This window comes from Hippoglossus stenolepis, chromosome 8, assembly GCF_022539355.2.
Source record: "Hippoglossus stenolepis isolate QCI-W04-F060 chromosome 8, HSTE1.2, whole genome shotgun sequence".
Lineage (NCBI taxonomy): Eukaryota > Metazoa > Chordata > Actinopteri > Pleuronectiformes > Pleuronectidae > Hippoglossus > Hippoglossus stenolepis.
This window is the reverse complement of record NC_061490.1, coordinates 12,147,257-12,170,724: the sequence shown is the minus strand read 5'-3', so window position 1 is coordinate 12,170,724 and position 23,468 is coordinate 12,147,257. Positions and strand designations below refer to the sequence as shown.

Sequence of the window (23,468 nt, the reverse complement as noted above, 5' to 3'; positions counted from 1 at the left end):
AAGATGTTTTAAAACAGCATTTCTGTGCACAGGGGTCTCAGTTCTGATAGAAACAGAGGTAGGTTGGCCAGCATGCAAACTCATGCTCCTGCAGAGTTAATAATTAACCCAGCAGTGCATTATATAGTGAAAGAAAACAAGAGCCACACCCATCTTTGAAGTGCTCACCATGTTTGCATGGAGCTAAAAAATAACCAGGTACGATAAGAGGGGCTCAGCTTTCGAAATAGAAATCTACATCGTTATTGAAGTGTGTGTGTGTGTGTGTGTGTGTGTGTGCACTAGACAGAGATTAGAGGAATATGCACAGACAGAAGAGAACAATGCAAACAGAGGCAGGTACTGCAGAGATGGAGAGACAAGCAGAAAGGTGTAGAGGGGCTGTGCATTGCTTTCAGCAAACATATACAGCATCTGTTCCGTCAGAATGTGTGTTTCCAGTGATGTGGACTGTAGAACAAGGCAGGATTAAAGATCAGGAGGACGAGCGGGTCTCTGTTGGAGCGACGCAAACTGTCTGAAAACAGCTGTGGAATTCAACTTTAAAAACTCGCTGCATCACACTACTTATTCACACCCACACATGACTCTCTCCCACTCACACACTCACACTCTGCAGACCCACAGGACGCACAGATGAATATGAATGTTTGTCTGTGCTGCTCTGAGGGCCACTGAGCAAACGGCAGGTGTATCAATCTGCTGCCTTCCTCTTGATCGAATGAACAAGTCAATAAAACAAAGACAATCTAGTTTTTGAGCCCTTGTGTGCACCAGTGTTTTTTCTGGGACAAACAACCCAGTGGTGTAAACTCCCTCTTTGTGGCTGATGTTAGTAAAGTTCTGAAGTTGAGATGATTGGTATGGTGCTTTCTTTAGAAATAACCTTTTTTATTTCTTGGAAAACAATAATTTCCTCAGTTCCACAGATGTTTGCGTTACTCTTTTCGTTCACAGCACTGTTTTCGATTTAAGAGGCAATGAACAAATAACAGGTTATTGACAAAAAACTGTTTCACCTCATGGACAATTTAGAAGCTGTTCTGGACATTACCTCCGTGTCAGGGAGTTGTGGTCTTTGCTCCATGTTGATTTAATGGTTGACCATTAAAGCTCATGTCTCACCTGTCACAATCCCAGGCACCATTAAGAAGCTTGTTTGGAGTTTTGGCTCAGATAACATCATCTCCTGCAGCAATGATGACAAGTTAATTACAATCATCCAAACTTAACATGAGGTAATGCTGTACTTAAAGGAAACAAGTTATTGAGACAGTATAATTCCATTTAGCTGCTTCAGTTTCAAGGTTCTGGTGAGGTGCATGCTGGGTGACTTCCACACTGGAGCATCTCACTGGGTCACAAACAGAACATTGTCAAAGACTGTTGTTCTCACTGTGGTCACTACCTGTGTGACCCTCTGTCCTCGGGCAGGTCCTACAGGACATTAAAAACAGACCGACTCCTCGACAGTTTCTTTCCTAAGGCCATTTACACTTTCATTCAATATACAAATGACTCTGCAGTAATTGTTATGAGCTGTTCATTACCTAGTGTTTCACAGTCCACAGTGATTGTATTTCGTGCAATGCAATAACAATAAAGGGTTTCTATTTCCATTCCAATTTTATTCTTATTATGTCTGCCATAATTTATGTTTTCATAAGGTAAAACGTACTGAACCAATTTGAAGTTTGGTGTCTGGGCCAGGGATGAACCCAATAAAGGTTAGGGGCAGTTAAAGATCCAGGAAACTTTTTGTAATCACTTTCCTTATCACAGAGATATGAAATAGGCATTCTTTACCACTTTTGTGAATTTCTCAATAAAACAACATGTGGATTTTATCCAGGATTGTTTTGCCTTGGCGGACTGAGTTTCTTGGTTACTTCTCCACACTGAGCCCTGCGGGATACGTGCCTGCAAGAAGCATCATTCAATATCTTTGGCTGGCAGATGATGCAGATCTTTCTTAGACATCTATTGTGGAAGGCATTGAGTTTGTCTTTTGTCTTTGTGCGCCTGCATCTGGAAGTCCAACCTCTATAGCATCAAAACAAAGATTGTGTTATATAACAGCCAGTCAGAGCTGGAGAGTGGTGCAGAGAAACACAGCAGAGTCGCTGCCATTGTAGTTAATCTTATCATTATCACCTTTGTTTTTCCTACTTTGAAAAACGTCTACTGTGACAAAAAGTCTATACCCTGTAATTCTTAACAAAATCTTCTTTACCACTACAGCTGAAAAAGTATTTAAGTATAATATTTATACTTATTTCCAAGTCAAATTATAAGAATTGTCTCTTAAAATCTATTATTTCACATGAGGTTAAATAGGTGCACACCCAAAGTTGTGATATGGAAAACTGTCCGGCAGCGTCAGCACTTCCCTTCATTATGGTTTCATTGGCGCCGTCTCTTTAAATGTGATCCACATCTTCCGTCTCACTTTGGTGCAGCACCTCCACGTGAGCAGATGAGATTCAGAAAAAAAAACAGACAGTATTGATTTAAGTTGGACATTTTCTCTGCACCACACAGGGAAATTGCTATATTGAACCATTAGGCTCAGCATGATAAACAGCAGGCAGGAGAAATTGATCTTATTACTCTTCATGCTGAAATGATATATTGAGAAAACTTCTGACACGGGTGACCAGAAAAGAGTCATTTCACCCGCTGTGAGATATTATTTCCATTTTCAGCATTTCTCTGAAGTTTGGTTTTAATTCTGACCGGAGTAATAAATCACAAATCATTTCGACTCCTATTTAACTGTTTGGGAATGAGTGTCAAATTATTTTTGTAACAAATAAGCCTTATGTCGGGGGTGAAGTCCTCCTCTAAAAGCAGCGTCACCCAGGAATCAGACTCAGGCTGTTGAGAATAAGGGAAATGTGCTCACTGATGTGGATACAGTTGCTGCTACTATCCATCTATCTGCATGTCCGTCAGTGTGCCCAAAGTTAATTCCAGACACTGAAACACAATCACACTTAACTTAAGTAGAGAGCGATTGGACTGACAGCACAGTCTGTCTGATCCCTGGCTAAATAGAGGTCAGCAATAAATCAGGATCCGCTGAGAAGAAACACTGTTAATGAGAACAGGGAGAAACAAAGAGCGACGAGGATCAGGGCAGAAAAGTTTCATTGTTATCTCCACCGGTGACATGATATTTTTTGTTGGTGAGTTATTTTGTTTGTCAGCAGCATTACGCAAGAACTACTGAGCAGATTTCCACGATACTTGGTGGAAGGCTGGGACATGAGCCAAGAGAGAACAAGTTAAATGTAAAATGGCAGCGCCTGTTTTTGTTTTTTTATTCCACTTTTTTTAACATTTCAAGATGTTTTTTGACATTTTCCCAGATTTCCCAGGGAATAATTCATAGATCTTGATTAAAAAAAAAAATCAGACAGATTTACGGGACTGACATCTATGAGTGTGTGAAGCTTGGTGCAGTTTGATTGAAATTAAGGGGACTGTTGGGCCTTGGCGGCGGTATGCGCTCTACTGAGTGCCATTCTAGATTGAATGTGTGCTGTGTGAGTCTCTTTAGGCATTTGTCTGTGTAGTGTGCGTACCTCTACAATTTATCAGTATGCTTGTGTGTGTGTGTGTGTGTGTGTGTGTGTGTGTGTGTGTGTGTGTGTGTGTGTGTGTGTGTATTACATCCTGGGAATAGGAGATTACACAACAATCTGCTTTTCTTTAATTAAACTTCTTTGCTTTGCAGATCACATGTAGCTTATAAACCTCAATGAGCTTTATTTGCTTTATTTGCTTTATTTGTATACCGCTACCACTGTAAGTACTACAGTACTAACTGCTATGTATACTACTCTACTCTATATCATCTCTCCTGCAGTGTTCAGTTCTGTTCTCTGTCTTTTCACTGTCTTTGTCACTGCCTGTCTGCCTTTGCTCAAATATATGAGCTGCAGCCGACAGTGGCTCCCATTGTTGCAGTCACATTTTTAATACCCACATTTCTCCACTCCCACACGAGCTAATTCAATTGTGCGGGAGCCGCCTGCTCGTTTTCCCACAGCTCTGCAGACTGTTCTGTGAGCTGTGAGTTGTAAAATGTGGTCGCTCACTCTCTCGTGGGTTTACGGTCCGTCTAATCACATGTACAGGTTCAGTGATGGCAGCATCTTTTTCTAATTATAGGCCGCTATGCAAATGAAGTTCAAACATAGTTAAGCCAATCTCATGGTTCACTGTACGAGAATGTACATACGACACCCAGAGTCAAATTATGCCTTAGTAATACCGGGGGTTTAAAGTTCTGGTCTCAAACAGGGATGGATGGTTTTCAGCTTTACTTTAATTAAATTTTGCTCAAATAAAAGTAAAATTACTTGTTGAAAATTTTACTCAGGTATAAAACAAGTCAGTTAAAATGTACTATGAGTAAAAATTACTTTATTATGGTTTTGAAAGTGGTGAAATATGTAATGCTGTTGTCCATAGGTTAAATTTGGCAACGACAAGGGACACCAATCAAATAAGCCACCACATAAACAGCAGAAAAGTTGGAGAAGTATGAACAACACAAACTCCACAGCGGCTGCAGTCGAGAAAACACAAAACAAAACACTGTGTTGGTTGGAGACACAACACAGTATAGTGCTCTCCTCTGTACAGTCTGTCCGGATGTCATTCTTTGAGTCTTAGTCCTCTGCAATCTGCTCCAAATCCAATTTCCATCGTTGCTACTCCTGCATTTCTCAATGTAAAATACACCTGGTCCACTCAGCCTCTCTGGTCTCACTGTACTCCTCCACATTTTGAGGCGCTGAGCAGAATGAGCTCTGCAGTCACAGCAGGGATAATCAAACACAGCAGAGAAGTGCTGCATACCTCAGTGATGGTAGAGGTGAATATAGAAGAAACAGCTGAGGGGCTCTACTGTCAGCACTTTAGCATCCATTGTTTGGCCAAACCCAGCGTGCACCTCGCACAACATTGTAGGAGTCTTTGATTTGTGTTACTTGACATTGTTGCCCATTGGTGCATTAAATCAGCAGCATCTTCTCTGCTGCAACCTCTGATGTGATGCACCACTCATCTTTTCATTGGCTCCATCGTAACATCAAAACTTCATGTGACTTTTTTTTAACTCATTAGTGATGATTTTGACTTAAATTGTTGCAACTTATAATACTTAAGGTATACAAATACTTAAGTAAGAGAGAATTTTCTTATTTAAAAAATACTTCATAAAATACAAATACAGCAAAAAAGTACTTTTTTGTACTTTTTTGCGGCAAGAAGGGTAAATGTAAATATTTACATTCACCCCTGACTATTAGAAATACTCTAATTTCTTTGCTCAGAGAGTCTGTCCTCCTCTCATACTAGAGTTCAATGTATTTTGACATGCCACAGTACAAAAAGAACAGGTTTGAATAAAAGAAAATAACAACATCATCTGTAGCATTAGCTTGTCCTAATGTTCAACATGGCTGAAGACAGATGTGTTTACCTGGTTGTAAATTCATTTTTTTTATTACATACACAAACACTCATTTCTGCTTATACCTGAATATGTGTCGCTGCGCTGTGACACACTATCCAGCAGAGAGAAGAAACTCGTCAAGCTCTAGTATTCCTGCATCTATGATTTTAGAAATGTCAGAGGATGTTGGAGGTAAAGAGGCTGATGAAGTGAATGTAATGCAGATGTGGAGCAAATATGGTGAAACTTTGACAAGTGTGGCTTCAACCCGGGACCTTTAATCTGACCTGAACCATGACATCTCGACTATTAAAAGACCTATGAAGAAATTAAGGACTGAGAATGTGACAGCACTTGATAGGATTTTCATAATTTTTTTCAGAGAGACTCTGATTCAACAGTTTAAGAACAAATATTGACATGCGCACAGAGAAAGTGATGTAAAAAAAAAAGGGTTGTATTTATAAAGCGCTTTTCTAGTCTTGATGACCACTCAAAGCGCTTTACATTACAGTTTGCCATTCACACATTCACACACACATTCATACAGTGCATCTATTAGCAGCACTGTGAAAGTCTTTTGGTGTTTTAGACCCCTATGTGATGTCATCGGGATTAGATGGGGTGAAGCAGAACGTACAGGAATGCCCCCCGGGCTCTAGACACTGATGGTGGTTGAGGATCCAGATACGGTGATGATGATTCTGCTGGAGACTGGAGGAGATTGGGGTGGGGGTGGGTTACACACGTCACTGAATGACGGCTGACTGCGCAAGAGAGGAGAAGGGATTTAAAGTTTGACTTCAGCCACATGATTGGCTGGAAGAGACTGTAGCAGAATCTGATTGACCATTTAGAAACTCCCACAATCAGCTGATTAATAAGCATAGAGAGAGTGAGAGAACTTAGATTAATTGATCGGGGGAAAGTCTCTGATTGAAGTTACGCTGAGCTTCATAGAAACACACATACATATTATAATAGAGACTGACATGTCTTGTGCTCTGCCATGTTTGCGTGTTTAATTTAGTGTTGTGTTTAAGATTTACCTGTTAAACAAGTCTGCCTCTCTTACGTTAGCCACAGAGATGGGCAGAGTGAGATAGAGGGGCGGAGAGAGAGAGATAGAGAACAGGAGAAATTGTAAACTTAAACAAATGAAATACTTGGCACAACAGAATCCTTCAATATATCTGCAGTGTTTCATCAAACCCAATACAGCGTTTCACCGTCAAACTGTCTTTCTCCCTCTGTTTCACTGTGTTTTTCTTTTTTCACGCTTTTCCTCATTCTCATGCGGGCACACAGACACTGTGACCTGCTGTGCCCCCGTAACTGCACTTTGACCTGCGGGAAATGCCTCAGACGGGGACAGAGAAGGAGGGAAAGAGGTAGAGAAGCAGAAGAGAAGTCAGAAAGCAAGTAGTGTGTAGAAGGAGCAGAGGGACCTCTGACCAGCCTGCTGTCGTCTGGCAGTCTGGGAGAGAGGGAGAGAGGAGGGATTCAGTAGCAAATACAATTGTAAGAGACATGAGGCGTTTTCTCTAACATTCATGGAGGAGGCAGACACCAGTGTGCACACGTGTAGCACCATGAATGTGTATCTTGATTCCCTGCTCCTCCTTGTGTGTCTGTTTCACAAACCTATGCAACATGATTTCAGTGGTTCTTCTGCCATAGGTCGTGAATCAGTTTGTCACATCAGTTACTCGTCAGTTTCTCTGTTTACGTTCCTGCATTTTTCTTGAGTTGATCCCCCTTTTATTTACCAAGTTTTGTTTGTCTTCGTCTTGGTATTTTTTGAAACCGTTGCTGGATTTGACTTCCTACCGGTGCACCAAACCCTGTTAATTGAATTAGAGAGAGTTTTCCTCATTTGGCATCTGCATGTGGATCCTCACCTGTGTCAAACTGTGACATAAGTTTTATTTGACATTTGTGTGATAGGAGGTTTCGCAATATTAGGTTTCAATACAAGACTGTTATTGAAAAGCAGCTCCAGCTAAATCATTGAAAGCACGGTGGCTCAGTATGTGCAGCATGAGGACGTAGTTGATGCAGTCACAATGTGAATATGGCTGCTATTGAACAGTCTCAATTTCAGTGAGAGATTAAATAAAGTATTTAATGTGAGAAAAGCCTTCATTAGTATATTGATGAACTCAAATACATTTTATAAAATTATAAGACATAAACTCACTTGAGCAGAGCAGTAGCTTTCAGATCCACTGTCATTTACAATCACGTTCCCTTTACAACAGGGTGACATCTCCCAATAAAATTTGCAATGCATGCAATCTCACTATAATTAGGTTGGTGGGTATTTCATTACTCAACACAAACCATACATTAAATTTAGTGTTGCTTGAAATGAACTACCACCCCCTTACTAAAGTCCTGTAGCGCATTTAACTTCATAAGATGACTGGTTTTGTTGAGACTCCATTTTTCTGCCTCGTCTGGTGACTGACCTGAGAAAGCACAAGACCGGGGAGCAGATAGAGAAATAAGAGTAAAACTTAAATTTAATGTTTATGTTTCACGTTTACTGATGGGATGTCTACAGTGGACAAATATGGACGTTGTTTCCACTGTGCAAGAATGAATGGCAGCTGAAATGACCCCTCATAACTATCTGAGCCGACTATTTACAGAAGGCAGCAGGGATAATGAGAAGGAGAGAGGGCAACCTGGATTACTGGTTCAGATGTGAAACACAGTGTAATGCCTGGTTTCAAAATGTTCTCACCACCCGGTCAACAATGGACCTGGGAATGACCAGTGAGGTGTAATTAGCGGTAATTACTGACCCTCTAATCCTCTGTTTACGGTCTGTGTCGTCAATCTTGATGGTTTCTCACAGGACCCCACTGTCTCTGACTCTAACAGCAGTTACTATCGATAATGAAGATACCAATACCCTCTGATCGTCTCTCACTGTCTTCTTCTGGGAAGATTTGTGCTCCGTTCTTTCTGTTATTTAGCCTCAGACTTTCTTTAAAGGCCATGCTTGTTTGTTTTATTAGAAGGGAGACACTCTACAAAGAGTAGTCTTCTAACTCTTTGGCCTCTCAGCCTTTTACCATTTACTGAAACTCAACCTGAACTAAGCAAGCTCTCCTCTCCTCTCCTCTCCTCTCCTCTCCTCTCCTCTCCTCTCCCTCCTCTCTCCTCTCCTCTCCTCCTCTCCTCTCCTCTCCTCTCCTCTCTCCTATCTCACACCAAGTGCAAAGCATCCCAGGATTGATAGTTTCAAACCAATTGTAATTTTTTTCTCATCCAAGGCCCGAGCTGTATAGATAACAGCGCCCATGGGCATGTTGGTCTCAAAATGAGGTCAGTTGCATTGGTATCTTGAAGAAATTGAAAGTAATTGCACTATTTACAAACAAAAACTGATCAATTGTGCAGTATTTTGAAAAGTGCAAGATACATATATTAGTAGTAGTACAGCCTGTGGTCTGATTATGCTTTCACTTTGCACTTGAGTTGAATAACTTTCTATCATGGCAATCTGAAAAGCACCTGACTTCTAAAGGGAATGACACTATGGTTTACTGCTCGTTGCTGTGAAATTCAATTTGGAAAAGGACTTAAATGCAGCACTTGCTTCAGAGAGTCAACTTAGATCATTAGAATATATTCACTCAGTCGTACCTGTTATCCATTTGCAAACCAAAGACTCATCAGCTCTGTGTCTTGACCTTGTTGTCTTCTCTCCTCCGTCTGCAGCAGATGGATGGTTCAAACTGTCGGATAGATGCAAACAGCAGACAGACGGCTCTGTCTGGAAAATCATTCTAAAAACAACTGTCATCAGATAGTCTCTCTTATATCAATCTCAAGCCTGTGATTGCGTGGGCCTGAGACGATGCCACAAATAGCACAGGTGATAAATCAGGGTTTATTTTTTCATGCAAATAAATAAATAAATAAATAAAGATAAAAACTTAACTTCTTGTGCATCATTTCACAGTTGATGTATGGCAGTGCATCAAGAGGTGAACACATGGGGAACAAAATTGGGACGGACCCAGAGTATAGCAATTACCCAGCATGCACCTGAGCCACTAAAATAACATCTGTTGCTAGAACATGATGAGAAATTAAACCCTCAGCTTTCCTGTCCTAATGTCCACAGTCTTTTTCTCAATATTTTAAATGTGACAAACAACAAAAATTCCAGGTAATAATTGACATTTCCTGGCATCAGCATTCTCTTTAATCGCCTTTCTGCATTTAGACACAAATGTCCAACGTAATCAGCATGTTCTGGATTGTTCACTGTTTCTTTTGAAGACAGATTTATGATGCATCTTAAAGTGGACGTATTCATTGTCAGGATATCGTACTAGGCAGAGTGACAAGATAAGCAGTTATGGAATTAGGATAGATGACCTAGTGTGTGTGTGTGTGTGTGTGTGTGTGTGTGTGTGTGTGTGTGTGTGTGTGTGTGTGTGTGTGTGTGTGTGTGTGTGTGTGTGTGTGTGTGTGTGTGAGGAATCTGTAGTTGTATTTTTAGTTTTATGTGCACTTCAGCATAACTGTGTATTTCACATTTGTTTCTTTGCAAATCCTCCAGTGTGTGTGTGGGTGTGACTCTCTTCATTAAAGCTGCTTCCTCACTTACTTCCAGGTGTGAGGCTTCATGATCAGATTTCACTTTAAAACTGTCTTTATAATGAAAAGTGAGTCAGTTTACCAATATTGTGTAGAGAGATTAATTCAGAACCAATTAGCTCAGTGGAGCTTCAGGGAAATGTATTCAGCCTCAGATCAAATTGTTGCTTTTTTATAAGAGAAATATATTATTTTTACATCACATATTGGCTGTATAATATTATATGGCGGTCACCTATGATTGGATTATGTGTTTTGTCACCGTATGCAAAAAATACAGTATCTCTTTTGCACAGTTTCCAATTTAGAAAAATATGTTTCTGGCTGTTTTGTTCACAGTTTGTGTTTTGTTCAATAAAGACAACCTGGAACCTGCTGACTCGTGGTGTGTGTTTATTGTGTTTTCTGAGGTTTGGCTGAGAAATCTGAACATCAATTATAAAATCTGTGATTTATTTCATTGGGAGGTGTCTTTTACATCACCGTGGCAATTAACAATCTATCGTAATTTCAATCTTTTCTCTTCCCTCTTATTTCATGTCGCCACCACAGAGACAGTCCTCAGCTCACCTTCATGTCCTCTTCTCTCTCCCTCATCCAGCTGATCAGTTTGTGTGCCACACCGAAGCCATCGCCGACATCGTGATTCTGGTGGATGGCTCCTGGAGTATCGGTCGGATCAACTTCCGGCTGGTCCGCATGTTCCTGGAAAACCTGGTCAACGCCTTCGATGTCGGCTTCGATAAGACAAGGATAGGTGGGTCCCTGCTTCTCTTCCTCGTCGAACACCACTGGTACAACATTGTCGTCTGATGTTCCTGAACATATTTGAATTGCACTGATACAGAGACTTGATCACAGCTGTAGAGAAATGTTATTGTGTGTAAGCTGTCCTCAAATGACCGATTTGAACCGTGAGATTTTGTGTGTGTGTTTAGGTCTGGCTCAGTACAGCGGTGACCCGAGGATAGAGTGGCATCTAAATGCTTTCTCCAATAAAGAGACCGTCATCGACGCTGTCAAGAATCTGCCCTACAAAGGAGGAAACACGCTCACAGGTTGTTTTCCTGATTTAGTTTGTTCAGAAGTTCCAAACCAGTGTTTTGTATTTCTCTTTTCTTTTTGGTCGTCATCTTGCTCTCCCTGCACCTGTCCCCTTTTTTCCTTTAAATAACTGACTTTGCCCTGGTACCTTTGTCTTCCTCCTCCCCTTTCACTCTCCATCTCCCTCCAGGCCTTGCGTTGAACTATATCATGGAGAACTGCTTCAAGCCTGAGTCTGGCTCACGGCTTGGCGTGCCCAAGATTGGCATCCTAATCACGGACGGGAAGTCCCAGGATGACGTTATACCACCTGCAGAGAGCCTGCGCAATTCTGGGATTGAGCTGTTTGCTATTGGTAAAAATGAGAACAAGACATTGCATATGTGGCATGAATCCTGCTGTGCTATCGTCTGTTCATATGATAATTGCTTGTACAAGTCAGACTGATATTGTTGCCGCATGCGATCCAAACAATTCTACATCCTCCCAGGTGTGAAGAACGCTGATGAGAATGAGTTGCGCTCCATCGCCTCAGAGCCAGAAGACACTCACGTCTACAACGTCGCCGACTTCAACATCATGAGCTCCATCGTCGAGGGTCTGACCAGGACAGTGTGTGATCAAGTGGAGCAGCAGGATAAAGACATCAAGGAGCGTAAGGAAACAATGGCAGACAGTGAGAAAGCGACACAGTGCAGTAATATGTCAGAGTAGCTATGTGCATTTACAGTACTTGTAAAATAAAATGGTAACGGTTCAGTGCAATGTGATCACTGTGGCTCCTGTTTGATCCTTAAATGACCTTAAAGTCCTTAAAAAGCTAAACGGCAGTCATAGTCTCCAAGTAGGTTTTGTTTGGTTTGAGTCAAACCCTGTATATTTAGACAAGCGGTGATAGACGGTTGTACGTAATGCAAAGATTCTTGTTTCTCATGGGGAGGGGGGTGTCATTAAGCATCCAAATGCAACAACATGTTAATTATTTGATGATACTCCACCCTGCGCCTGTCTCACCTCTTTGGATGTAAAGCAGCTGCAGGATGGAAAATAAAAGAGGGGACGTCACGCTAGTCTGATCTGTTTTGATTGTATTTTAACACCATTTTTCTGTTTTAAAGATAATTCTCATTCTTCCCTGTTCCCCCGCTTTTATTTTTTCAGAACAGGTACCAGAGACGATCGGAGCACCACTCGATCTGGTGACATCAGAGGTCGTGGCGCGGAGCTTCAGGGTGTCATGGAGTCACGCCCCTGGAGATGTAGAGAAATACAGAGTGGTTTATTATCCCGCTCAGGGAGGAGAACCACAGGAGGTGAATATTTAGTTTTCTCTTTTCTTTTGCTCAGAACATTGAATAATTAAATTGTAAAAAAAAAGTGTTTTAAACTTTAAAGCTTAAGCAGGACAATTAACCAGGAGTAATTAACCACTACAAACAAATGCATCACTTTAAAAAAGTGTGAAATTTCAATTAATAATGTCCATTATTGCAATCAGAGCCCCCAAAAAATCTGATTATGTTTACTGCAATCTAAAGGCTATATGCAGAGACACAAAAAATACCTCACTGAGTAGGAGCACAGAGATCATATCTACTGCACCACCTGCTGAGTGTAGAGATTGAGATCAGTTTTCCCTTGAGATTCTGATGATATCATTCATCCATACTCGTTTCTCTCATCCCTCTGTTCACGTCTCTCCAGAACATCGGCGAAGGTAATGAAGGCTCACTAGAAAGGCTCACTAGAATATGAAATGATACTGTGGCTGATTGAGGCACCTGCTGGATTTTTCCAGAACATTTGACCCCAAAAAAAGGCCTATTAAATCTTCTGCTTAGCTGGGTTTTTAGGGACCAGATGTTCTGGAGCCTCGTGTGAGGAGGCCTTTCCAGCTGGCTTAGCCAACATATAATCTGTATCACAACTGTCACCCATTCAGTTCAGTGCGAAAACCAAAAATTCTTCAGCTTTAGACGTTGGTGCTTCATCCAATTCATTTAATCGATTGTTTCCCTTCCTCTTCCATTCTCTTTCGATCTCTCTTTCCCTCCCTGTTTTCCTCTCTTCCATTTGTCATTTTCATCTTCCCACATTTATTGTCCCATTTTCCATTTCCCCTGCTGTTCGCTGTCCCCCTGCCCCCACCCCTCTCTTCTTCTATCCCTTTTTGCACCCCATCGCTCTCCTCTGCCCCTCGCATCGATCATTCAAACCTTTACTCGCCCTGCTGCACCCCTGCAGGCTGTGGTGGACGGCAGTGAGACCTCGGTGGTGTTACAGCATCTCAGCTCTCTCACCGAGTACCAGCTGGCTGTGTTTGCTGTGTATGCAAACGAGGGGAGTGAAGCTCTGAGGGGATCAGAAACAACTCGTAAGTTTATTCTCACGCACAAACACACATGTAGCAGAACTGCACACGCACAACACCACACACCAAGTGCTTCAGTCAACACCAAAGGCCACAAGATAATAGCTGTTACTAAAAGGTTAAGGTACCGGAAATTTAGATTCCTGTGTGGTGGCTGTGGAAAATAGCTAATACCAGGTTTAGCTCTATTAAATGCCAACATCGCGCTGCAGATTTGTCTTATCCACCTTATTGCCAGCAATGGGAGACGAGAGCAACAGCAAATGTTAAACAAATCCTCCACTTTGCCCATTGTGGTGCTGTCACTGCCACCACACAGAACCAGGGCACAGTGGATGAAGATACGCAGCTGTGACTGGTGGGATCAGGTCGTCATGATGAAGTTGAGTGACGCTGGGTAGAGATAACATTTCCGTATGAGTAGGGCATCCTTTTATCCGGCTGTGTGCCACATTTGAAACGTTCATGACACTGGAGGAAACAACAGTACGGTTTCGCTCCAGAAGTGGGAAGCTTTCGTTGCCGCCATATTTTGTGTTTATGCTACGTCACTTGGCTGAAGCCACGCCTGTGCAGGTAGTCAGCAGTGGTCAGAGACTGGGATAAGGTGTATCATGCACCAGTATCCCAGTTACTTACGAAGTACTCCAGCTAGTAAAATCAGGTTTCTTAAAACCAGGATAAGGGCTTGTCCAGGATATTCAAATCAGGATACTATTTTAAAAACCTGATAAAACCCGGAATACTGTACGGACCTAAATGCAGTCATGGCGCACTTATGATGCAGGAAGAAAGATAAGAGTTTTTACATTTCCAAAAAAGTGATTGATTTGACTTAACAGCTGTTCGTTTGTCTGCGCGTGGTCACACTGTGTGTGTGTGTGTGTGTGTGTCTCCAGTGGCTCTACCCAGAGTGACAGGCTTGCAGCTGTTTGACGTGACTCACAGCACCATGAAAGCAAGATGGGACAGCGTAGACGGGGCCTCCGGCTACATGGTGCTGTACGGACCTCTCATAGAAAACGGAGAGTTGGACGAGAAGGAGGTAGTGACAGAAAGAAAGATATAAGTTGAACTGATAGCACTGACAACCAACTTGTGGGTCAAACGCTGTATTTTGTGTGTCTTTGTCCACAGACGAAGGTGTCGGATGCAGTGACAGAGCTGGAGCTGGATGGGTTGACCTCTCACACTGAATACACCGTCACTGTTTACGCCATGTATGGAGAGGAAGCCAGTGACCCTGTAACAAACCAGGAAAGTACATGTGAGTAACGCACGTGCACACACATACAGTACAGCAAACTGATTCTCATTAAGCACACAAGCATATAAACACACACTCTCTCCCTTCTCTCCCTTCTCTCTCTCTCTCTCTCTCTCTCTCTCTCTCTCTCTCTCTCTCTCTCTCTCTCTCTCTCTCTCTCTCTCTCTCTCTCTGTCCAGTGCCTCTGAGTTCTCCCAGTAACCTCCAGTTCTCTGATATCACCCATAACTCCACCCACATCAGCTGGGACCCTGCTCCCCCAGGGGTCAAAGGTTACCGCATCATGTGGGTCAAGACAGACAAACTAGTCACGGAGCAGGTGAGTGTCATGACACGTTCGACTCCAAGATGTAATGTGTTCAATATGGTATGATTGTTTTTGCCATCTGTGACTGAGTGAGGAGAGTAAAGAAAGGAGAAAAAACAGGAGGGAGGGAAGGAAGGAGGGAAGGAAAGAATGAAGGAGGGAAGGAAGGAAGGAAGGAGGGAAGGAAGGAGGGAAGGAAGGAAGGAAGTGAAAATGAAGTGTAGACATTATTTTTCTAAGTATGACAAGGTCAGATTAAAAAAAATATTATTGACTATAGATATAAATCATCCTGGAAAATAAACAGGATATTTTAATTACACAGGCATTTTGTGTGTGTGTGTGTGTGTGTGTGTGTGTGTGTGTGTGTGTGTGTGTGTGTGTGTGTGTGTGTGTGTTTGTTGTATAAACTCTGATTACCTACATAAATATGGCTGCCTGTGTCTAGCGTGTTCACTGCATCCAAGCAGCACATCATTTGCTGTTACTGATTAATTTTTATAATTTATTAACATGGTTTACATAGTTTTAACTGAAATATTTACAAAGTACACATTATAGTGGATTTGTAGCCTATAGTTAGATTTATACTTAACTATAGTTCAACTATCGCTAAATTACACTCATTGCTATAGTTGAAGCAAAGATATGTGAAATTAGAATAAACTTTATTAATGTGTCAGTCACGCTGAGAATTGGATTTTGTCATAATCTTTCGATTTTGCCTTTGGTTTTCTGTAACATAGAGGAAAATTTATTTTTATTTTCTGTTGCCTCTGCATTAGAAACATACTTGAAATAATCTATCCTCCAACCAGCAATGTGACAATGTGCCTTCGTCCAGTAGCTGCAGACATTTGTGTAAATGAGATGTGTCTGTGTTTGTCTTCCAGGTGGAGGTCGGCCCAGCGAGCTCGTACGACCTCAGTGAGCTGACGTCTCTGATGGAGTACTCAGTAGCCATTTTTGCCTTGTACGACAACGGCCAATCAGAGCCGCTCACTGACGGATTCACTACCAGTAAGACACTGTCACTGTTCAACTGTGGGGTTACATTAGAAGAAGTATTTAGTTTATTTTCACGGCTCTTTGCAAACCTTTAATTTCAAATATGTTCCACCAGTTTGAGTTCCTCGTTGACAATTCTTTTATTTCCCAATCTCATCTCTGCTGAGGACAATATTGTCTCAATTTTCAGGAAATAGTCTCAAAACCATTAGAAGGCAGCGCATTTCTCTCTTAGTGCTGAACAATATTGGATTTTATTACCCCCATTGCACCTTCTGCTATTTTGGAAGTCTGCCCATCTCATTTACACCTCAGCATAATAGCCCAGTCACATTAAAAGGTCATTTCACTGTCCCTGACTCTTCTGTCACGTTAACAGATATTGATTTGTAGGAATATCACTTTAAGCAACAAGCAGCTGGGCTCCAGTGCTGGGTCAGCTGAATGAAATGTGCTTCTGGCAAGCGACCGTTAAACTGCTCACTCTGAAGGGCTGGTGTTGACTTTTTATTTATACCCTGAAACATTTACTGTATAATTATAACAGTTTTAAAAATCAAGTGTAAATAATTACAATCAAGGTAAAAAAAACTATCATGTTGTTAAAGCTTTTTGGATGAAATGAAAAAATGTGGATTCTTTGAATATTTATTAATGTAGAATGTTTATTAGACATTTCTTTTATTTTTGTCGCAAAAGAAATGATGAACTTAAAAATATCAAGGTTATTGACGCTGAGGGCTGGAATGAAATTTGTATTCAACCAAAAAATGTATTAATTATTTTTTTGATTTGTTTATTTCTTTTTTCCTCTTGTTTCCTTATTAGAATGTATGACCTGTTGATAACCTTGCGATAATATATGTATTTGTCTGATTTGGTGTTGTTGAGTGTGATTTTGGTGTTAGGTTGTTTTTGTCTGTTCTTTAGTGAGTTATGTTAAGTCTCCGTTGTTATTAAAAGAAAAATCAATGAAATCCAACTACTCCTCTCTCAGCTCCAGTTCCCGGTCCTCTGAACCTGCGCTCCAGTGACATCAGCGCAGAAAGCTTCCAGGTCAGCTGGGATCACTCAGCCAATGACATCGTCCTTTACAGACTCTCATGGGCACCGTTCACAGGTGGCGACACCAAAGAGGTCAGTACCAATGATATATAAGATGTAAGGGTGTTTGTTTTACACTCTGGTTTCTTGAAGACAAACTAAAGAATTGAAATGTCCAGAGTCCTTCTCCCAGCTTCTCTATTCACTCAAAACAAACTTGTGTTTTCACTTCCTCAAGCTGACAAATCTTATACCAATAGAATTAATATTTCAGCATGAAAAGACAAATATCCTGCACGGATTTTTCATTTAGCCCACGGTCCACCTATCTCTGTTTATGGAGGAAGAAGTGGCTGCCCTCCATGTGCCCAGATAAAGGCAGCCTGTACTCCATAGACTTGCACACAAGCTCAACCACTCCACTGTTAGCTGGTAAAACCCCTGGCGTGGCTGGGTATAAATAAAGGCTGAATAAATCTAGAAATTAATGGCTTGGGATTTCTTTTTTATTGCCATGATCTGGGGTTTAGAGGCAGCTGGGAGGCAGTGATAGAGCCCTCAGGTCTGTAAAAATGTGTGTGTGTGTGTGTGTTTTGCTGAGAGTCATCAGAGCTGAAAATAACACTCCAGGGAGTTGGAGAGGTGGGCTGGTAATACCGCCACAATAGAGAAAAGGTTTTTCTCTGTCTCTCACCCACGTACTGTGAACATGCAGGCATGCACACACACACATACACACACTCACGTACACACGCACTCACCAGCGACTGCTCTGTATGGTTATGTTTGAGAGATTAAACATAATACAATCCAACAGACACATATTTATAGCGGCAGATTAAGCAGATTAAAACGATATCATCTAGATATCCATTAGAAGATTATATGATATCATTGTCAAGCATTTGTTAGAAATTTTTTCCTGATATCCTTCATTGAAGGCAGTTTTCTTTTGCTCTTCAATAAAACCGACTCTATTGTATCAGGGGAATAGCACAGACAGTCACTGCTGTTTTTCCGCAGAGGACACACTACTACGAAGTGTGAAAATACATCTCACTGAATACAAAGACATGTAAAGATTAAGGGGAGAGAAAGAATCAGCAAAGATGCAATTGCTCCAGGGGAAATCACAAATGGCCGGCCCCACGGGTAAGATTTGCATGTAACTGTGCCTTGAAGGGCTCGGAGAAGAAACAAATTCCTGAACGCTATCAGGCTGTTGAGTCGTCTACGGTAAATTCCAATTTCAGAGTGGCTCTCCACGGGACAAGCTGTACTTTTGATGACCTCTTTGTATTTACCTTGGGGTCTGATTCGTTTCTGTGTTGTAAAAATGATCGTGGTCGTCTGGTCTCCTGCAGCAGCAGTCAGTCCAACTGGCTCTGATGATCTATTCAGCTGAAAAACTCACTTTTCTGAATTACTTATATTGTATCGTTGTGAAGCTGTTATTGGCCTCGTTCAATTTTTACTTTTGCCTAATGTAACAAAGATAATATAAAGTGCATTTAAATGCTGTGCTGTTGTTTGATTTTATTCAGCACAGTATTAAAACAAATTCTATGAGTATAACAGTTTTGTTTTTTCGCAGACACCAGCTTTCTAAAATATGCATCACCATTTCCTGCTGTTTTCATGACATGAAATTACGAGCTCTGACTGTGACGATTTGTTATTTTATGATTTTAGCAGCTTTCTCGACCAGAACGCAGTGATGACCTTGTGTTTTGAAAGTCTGCTGTTGCACTTAGAGTATAAATAATCCTGTCAGACTGTTGGTTAATTCCCAAACTTTTATCTCATCTTGAGGGTAACTCAGGAATATCATCCTATTTATTTTCCTGTGGCAAATATAGTAACAGCGAATGAAGATCGGGAACAAAAGGTAACCTAAAATTATGTCAGGACTTAGAGAGAGAATATAACAACATTTAATACATGAAAATGTGAGATTATAAATATTGATTATCAAGATAAATTACAAATGAATTGAAATAAACGTAATGGATTTTAAAACAGCAGGAGCACATGGTCGACAGATTTGGAAAATTTAGTAAAATGTAATATGAGACTGTGTGTGTGTGTGTGTGTGTAGGTGATCTTGAGTGGAAGCGATAAGAGATACCTGCTGGCCAGCCTGAGTCCGTCCACTGAGTACGAAGTCATGCTGACGGCCGTGTTCAACGATGAATCAGAGAGCGACACTGTGTCCGTCATAGAGACCACATGTAAGTCACATGTGTAGTTTGAAATGTGTGCTGCCGATGTGTTGCTTGCTCAGGGGGGGTGGTGGTATTTTTTTATTGGAAAATGAAATCCCCCTGGTTGCTCTGATATTGAAATTAGCTTGTGACTTAAGTAACCCTCTAGACTGAAGTTTCACTGTCTGCTGAGAATAACAGATGAGACCGGTCATAAATGTCTTTCAGGTCCATCAAATTTACATCTCTGGGTTCAAAGCCTCGCTCTGCCTCAGCCTGTTTGCATTGATTTGTTTGTCACAGCTTTTCTCAGAAGAAGAAAATCAATTTTATTGTCAGCATCTTGCTTTTTCCCCCCAATTATTTCTTCTTATTTTATCATTCTACTCTATTTGTTTTATGTTTTTTTGTTTAATGCATTTCTGTCTAATAATTTGAGTTGTTGACACAGAGATTTATTGAGGAGGGTTTCTATTGCTTTATCTGATTTGTGCTCTGTGTATGTCTCCAGTGACCAGGACGACGACAGTTGCTGCCACAACCACAGGTGAGACATGTCACGGTGGAGTCAAATTGTGCCGTTTATTTTCCATAATGTTAGTAAAGTAAAAATCTGTGTTGGTGTGAAATGCATGGCAACATTTTAACCGTGGTTCAAACCAAAGCATCCAGAGAATCTTTTGGAATTTTAAAGTCTATGGAAGAGTATTAGTGTCAGGCATGAGGACATTTTTTTTTACTCAATTCCGGATTTGTATTTTCTTTTATTCCCTTATTTGATTTAGTCTTACTTTATTTTCCCCATTTCGATTTTATTCTCGAATAAAAATATAAATCTTCTCCTCATTTTTTCATACCTGACCCTCTCTTCCGTAGACAGGTTGTACTCGTGGCCAGTACATGAAGATGTTGAGCCACAGCTCTACTTCCTGTAGCAGAGTTACAATCTTTGTTGCTCATTTAGTTTCTGAAAGCAAAACCAGAATCGCTGGCGGTTTACTGAGGCTGATGAACTGAAGAACTGAATCAGTGATGCCATTCTCAAGCTGGTTGCCCCTCATAAAAAGAGTTCAGAAGATCTACTCCTTTTAAAATTGTGTTTACCAAGTTGGTTTAACCCAGAGACAGTAGTTCTATTATCTCGCAGGCGACCTGGAGGAGCAGGCTACAGTTAATGGAGTCAGAGCGTTTTGTCCACTCGGAGCAATTTAGTCTCTTCTCACTATCCTGCAAAATTTTGTAATGTGTTTCTGCTTTGTTAAGTGCTAGGGCTTTTTTAAAAATCACATCTCAACGTCAGTCACATCTGTTTTTAAAAATGAAAGACTGCAGTTTGGAGCTGTTATGTTAATATCTTTGGAACGTATACTTTGGTTTAAAGCCATAGACCGCTGAAACTAAAAACAAAAATACTTTGATTTGTCTGTCTGTGCCAGATTTTTTTTCCATGGTGGCAGTTTAACAATTGCTGTTTATGGCAAACTGACATTTTTCTAATCCACAGTTTTCGAAAACCACATTGAAAGCGCGAAGAAAATGGGGATTAATCCAAGTGTTTGCTTCACATCCCACAGTAACTTTTGTGCAATAATTTTTGTCTGTGATTTGGCATAGCAATGCCACGTCAGGCTGTGAGAAACCTGCAGCTGAGCGAAGAGACCACCCGGAGTTTAGATGCATCATGGGAGATGGAAGACCCCCACGTGGAGAGCTACAGGGTCTCCTATGCTGGCCTCAGGGGCAACCACCAAGAGGAGTCGGTGAGTGGATCATGATCTGTTGCTCTTAAAAGAATCATGTACAGATGATGGAGGTTTAAGGAGCGTTTGCAGTGGATTTGATCTGCTTATTGATTTTAATTAATTCTCTTTCCAAGGGCTATTTTTAGATCCCTATTACAACGTGCCTACAGTTTCTCAGATCTCCCTCCTTAAAGTCTAGTGCAGCTCTCAAACACTTACAAGTCAACACACTAACTCCCCCTGGTCAGTTGTCGACACTAATTACATAGACAACACTGGAGTTGAGAGGAAGATGGTTTCTTTTATTACAAACCTCCAGTCAGCTGGATGGAGACTGCAGCGGTCAGTGTCGGGGCATCCATCTCAAATCAGAAAAATGATTACACTTGTAGTCCCGGGCCACTCAACCTCTTCCCCCTGATCCCTCGATCTGTGGTAAGAGCCCTTAAGCTCAGTGCCATGTACTGACCCTGTTCACTGATGTGCACACACACACCCACGGCAGTTCCCTTCTTTTCCATCTCTTCCTCTGCTTCTTCTCCCTCTTGTCTCTCCATACTGTCCTCCCCTCTTCCCCTTTGCCCCTTCCCTCCCCTGTTTTAATTTCCCAATGTGGTGTCAGAGCTGTAGAAGATGGAGAGGCCAGGGCAAGCCAGAAGACACCCCATTATCTTTTCAGTAGCCTTTTACCCCACTGGAAGTGGAGATGGAGGGCAGCAAAGAAAAGAGCAAAAAGAAACATAGAGTGAAAGAGAAACAACAGCAAAACAAAGTGGGGAGAAAGACTTGAACCTGTCTGCCAGCTGATAGAGGGGTTGTTTTAGGTCACACCTCTACCTGGAAGTTTGGATGTGTTTTGATGTGGATGTGTATGAGAGACAGATAGAGGGCAAGACAGACAGCATGGACAACTCTGTGTTTCCTAAGGTAGTGGGTGTGTGTTAAAATTCTTTGTGTGTGGCTCCCTGCTTTGACACTGAGGAGTTTCAGCACCTCAGTCAGAGTGGACAGCTCCTCCTAATGCATTGGCCTTATCTTATACCCCTGTCTCCCTTTCACACACACACACACACACACACACAGTCGTGCTTTAGAAAGCAGAAAAGTGGATCTCTGATGTGAATTTCAAACAATATTATTTCTTTACAAATGAGAAAGTTGATTAAATAGGGAGAAGGAGAAATCAGAGTTTTTATGGAGAAATGGTTGCGTGAGAATATCTGAAGAAAGGCTCCAGTGTCTCAGTTAGTTCAAGATTTTGTAAATTATTTGACATTAATAATATAATTACAATTACCATTAATTGATTTACAAAACAATTTCACTCAAGGTCCACTAACTTGCTTATTCTGCAGCTTTTTGCCATTTCTTCCAGGCTTCATGTGTATAATTCAAAATTCAAGCCAAACCTAAATGAATCTGCAGAGCCATGACAACTGACGTCATCTACTAATTCACTAGCGAGGACCACACTAGGATTCTTGAGTCTCAGTTTCAATATTGGGGAAGAATCGCAGTGTGAATTCGCTGTAGCATCCGGGCACGACAGACCCCCTCAGGACTGTACGGGGAGAAAAAACAAAAGAAAAAACAAAGGGAGAATGGGGTGGGGGTGAGGGGTGTGCAGAATATGAGAACAAAAGACAAGAAGGTTCTGAGAGCATTTGTAGAACGCCGGAAGCGCCGTGGTTGAGGTGTAGTTCCTGCTCCGGAAACTCTGCCTGTAATAAAGTTTAGGGGGCTACAGAATGAGCGAGCAAGAGGACCTTGAGTGGAGATTGTTTTGTCAGCTCCTTTTTCCAAGGTCAATAAAACTGTGCAGCCCAGGTTTTTGTTTGTATCATCTGAAGTCAATTATATTACAAAGTAGCAACATCAGGGTTTTTATCTTTGTCTCGGAGTCAGTGTAGCGAGTGTTATATTTATGTGACACTGTGGTTTGTTTCAAACTTTTTGATTAGAAGTTATATAAAAGAATCCTGAAGATGCATAGGAAGAACAAACTGCAACTCTTCTGAATGAGAACCCAGCATTAATGGGCTTTTTTTCTCAGCTCATTTCTGCCTCACCATTGACCTCAACTGACTTTATTGACTAAACAGAAGTGAGCAGAATTCTTGAACAGTTGTGGTTTGAATCCCTTAAGATATACATAACATTCTGCAGGCACTTTCTGTCTCACCAAATTAAGCCTGGCCTTAATCTTTCTCTCCAAATGTCCCAACAAACCAACAGAGAGAAGCCACACATTCTGTATGTATTCTGCTATATGGTGTGTGTGTGTGTGTGTGTGTGTGTGTGTGTGTGTGTGTGTGTGTGTGTGTGTGTGTGTGTGTGTGTGTGTGTGTGTGTGTGTGTGTGTGTGTGTGTGTGTGTGTGTGTGTGTGTGTGTGT

At 41.3% G+C, this 23,468-nt stretch overlaps 1 protein-coding gene across 1 annotated transcript in view; it reads left to right on the top strand.

Moving 5' to 3' along the window:
* Positions 1-23,468, top strand: part of col14a1a (collagen, type XIV, alpha 1a) — a 136,597-nt gene that overhangs the window by 30,188 nt on the left and 82,941 nt on the right. Inside the window, exons 6-19 of the mRNA XM_035162462.2 lie at positions 10,689-10,844; positions 11,026-11,145; positions 11,322-11,486; positions 11,622-11,786; positions 12,293-12,444; positions 13,376-13,505; positions 14,402-14,547; positions 14,640-14,769; positions 14,949-15,088; positions 15,970-16,096; positions 17,082-17,221; positions 19,227-19,359; positions 19,844-19,879; positions 20,947-21,092. Coding sequence (XP_035018353.2) covers positions 10,689-10,844; positions 11,026-11,145; positions 11,322-11,486; positions 11,622-11,786; positions 12,293-12,444; positions 13,376-13,505; positions 14,402-14,547; positions 14,640-14,769; positions 14,949-15,088; positions 15,970-16,096; positions 17,082-17,221; positions 19,227-19,359; positions 19,844-19,879; positions 20,947-21,092 — 1,886 coding nt within the window. The remainder of the gene's footprint in view (positions 1-10,688; positions 10,845-11,025; positions 11,146-11,321; positions 11,487-11,621; positions 11,787-12,292; positions 12,445-13,375; positions 13,506-14,401; positions 14,548-14,639; positions 14,770-14,948; positions 15,089-15,969; positions 16,097-17,081; positions 17,222-19,226; positions 19,360-19,843; positions 19,880-20,946; positions 21,093-23,468) is intronic.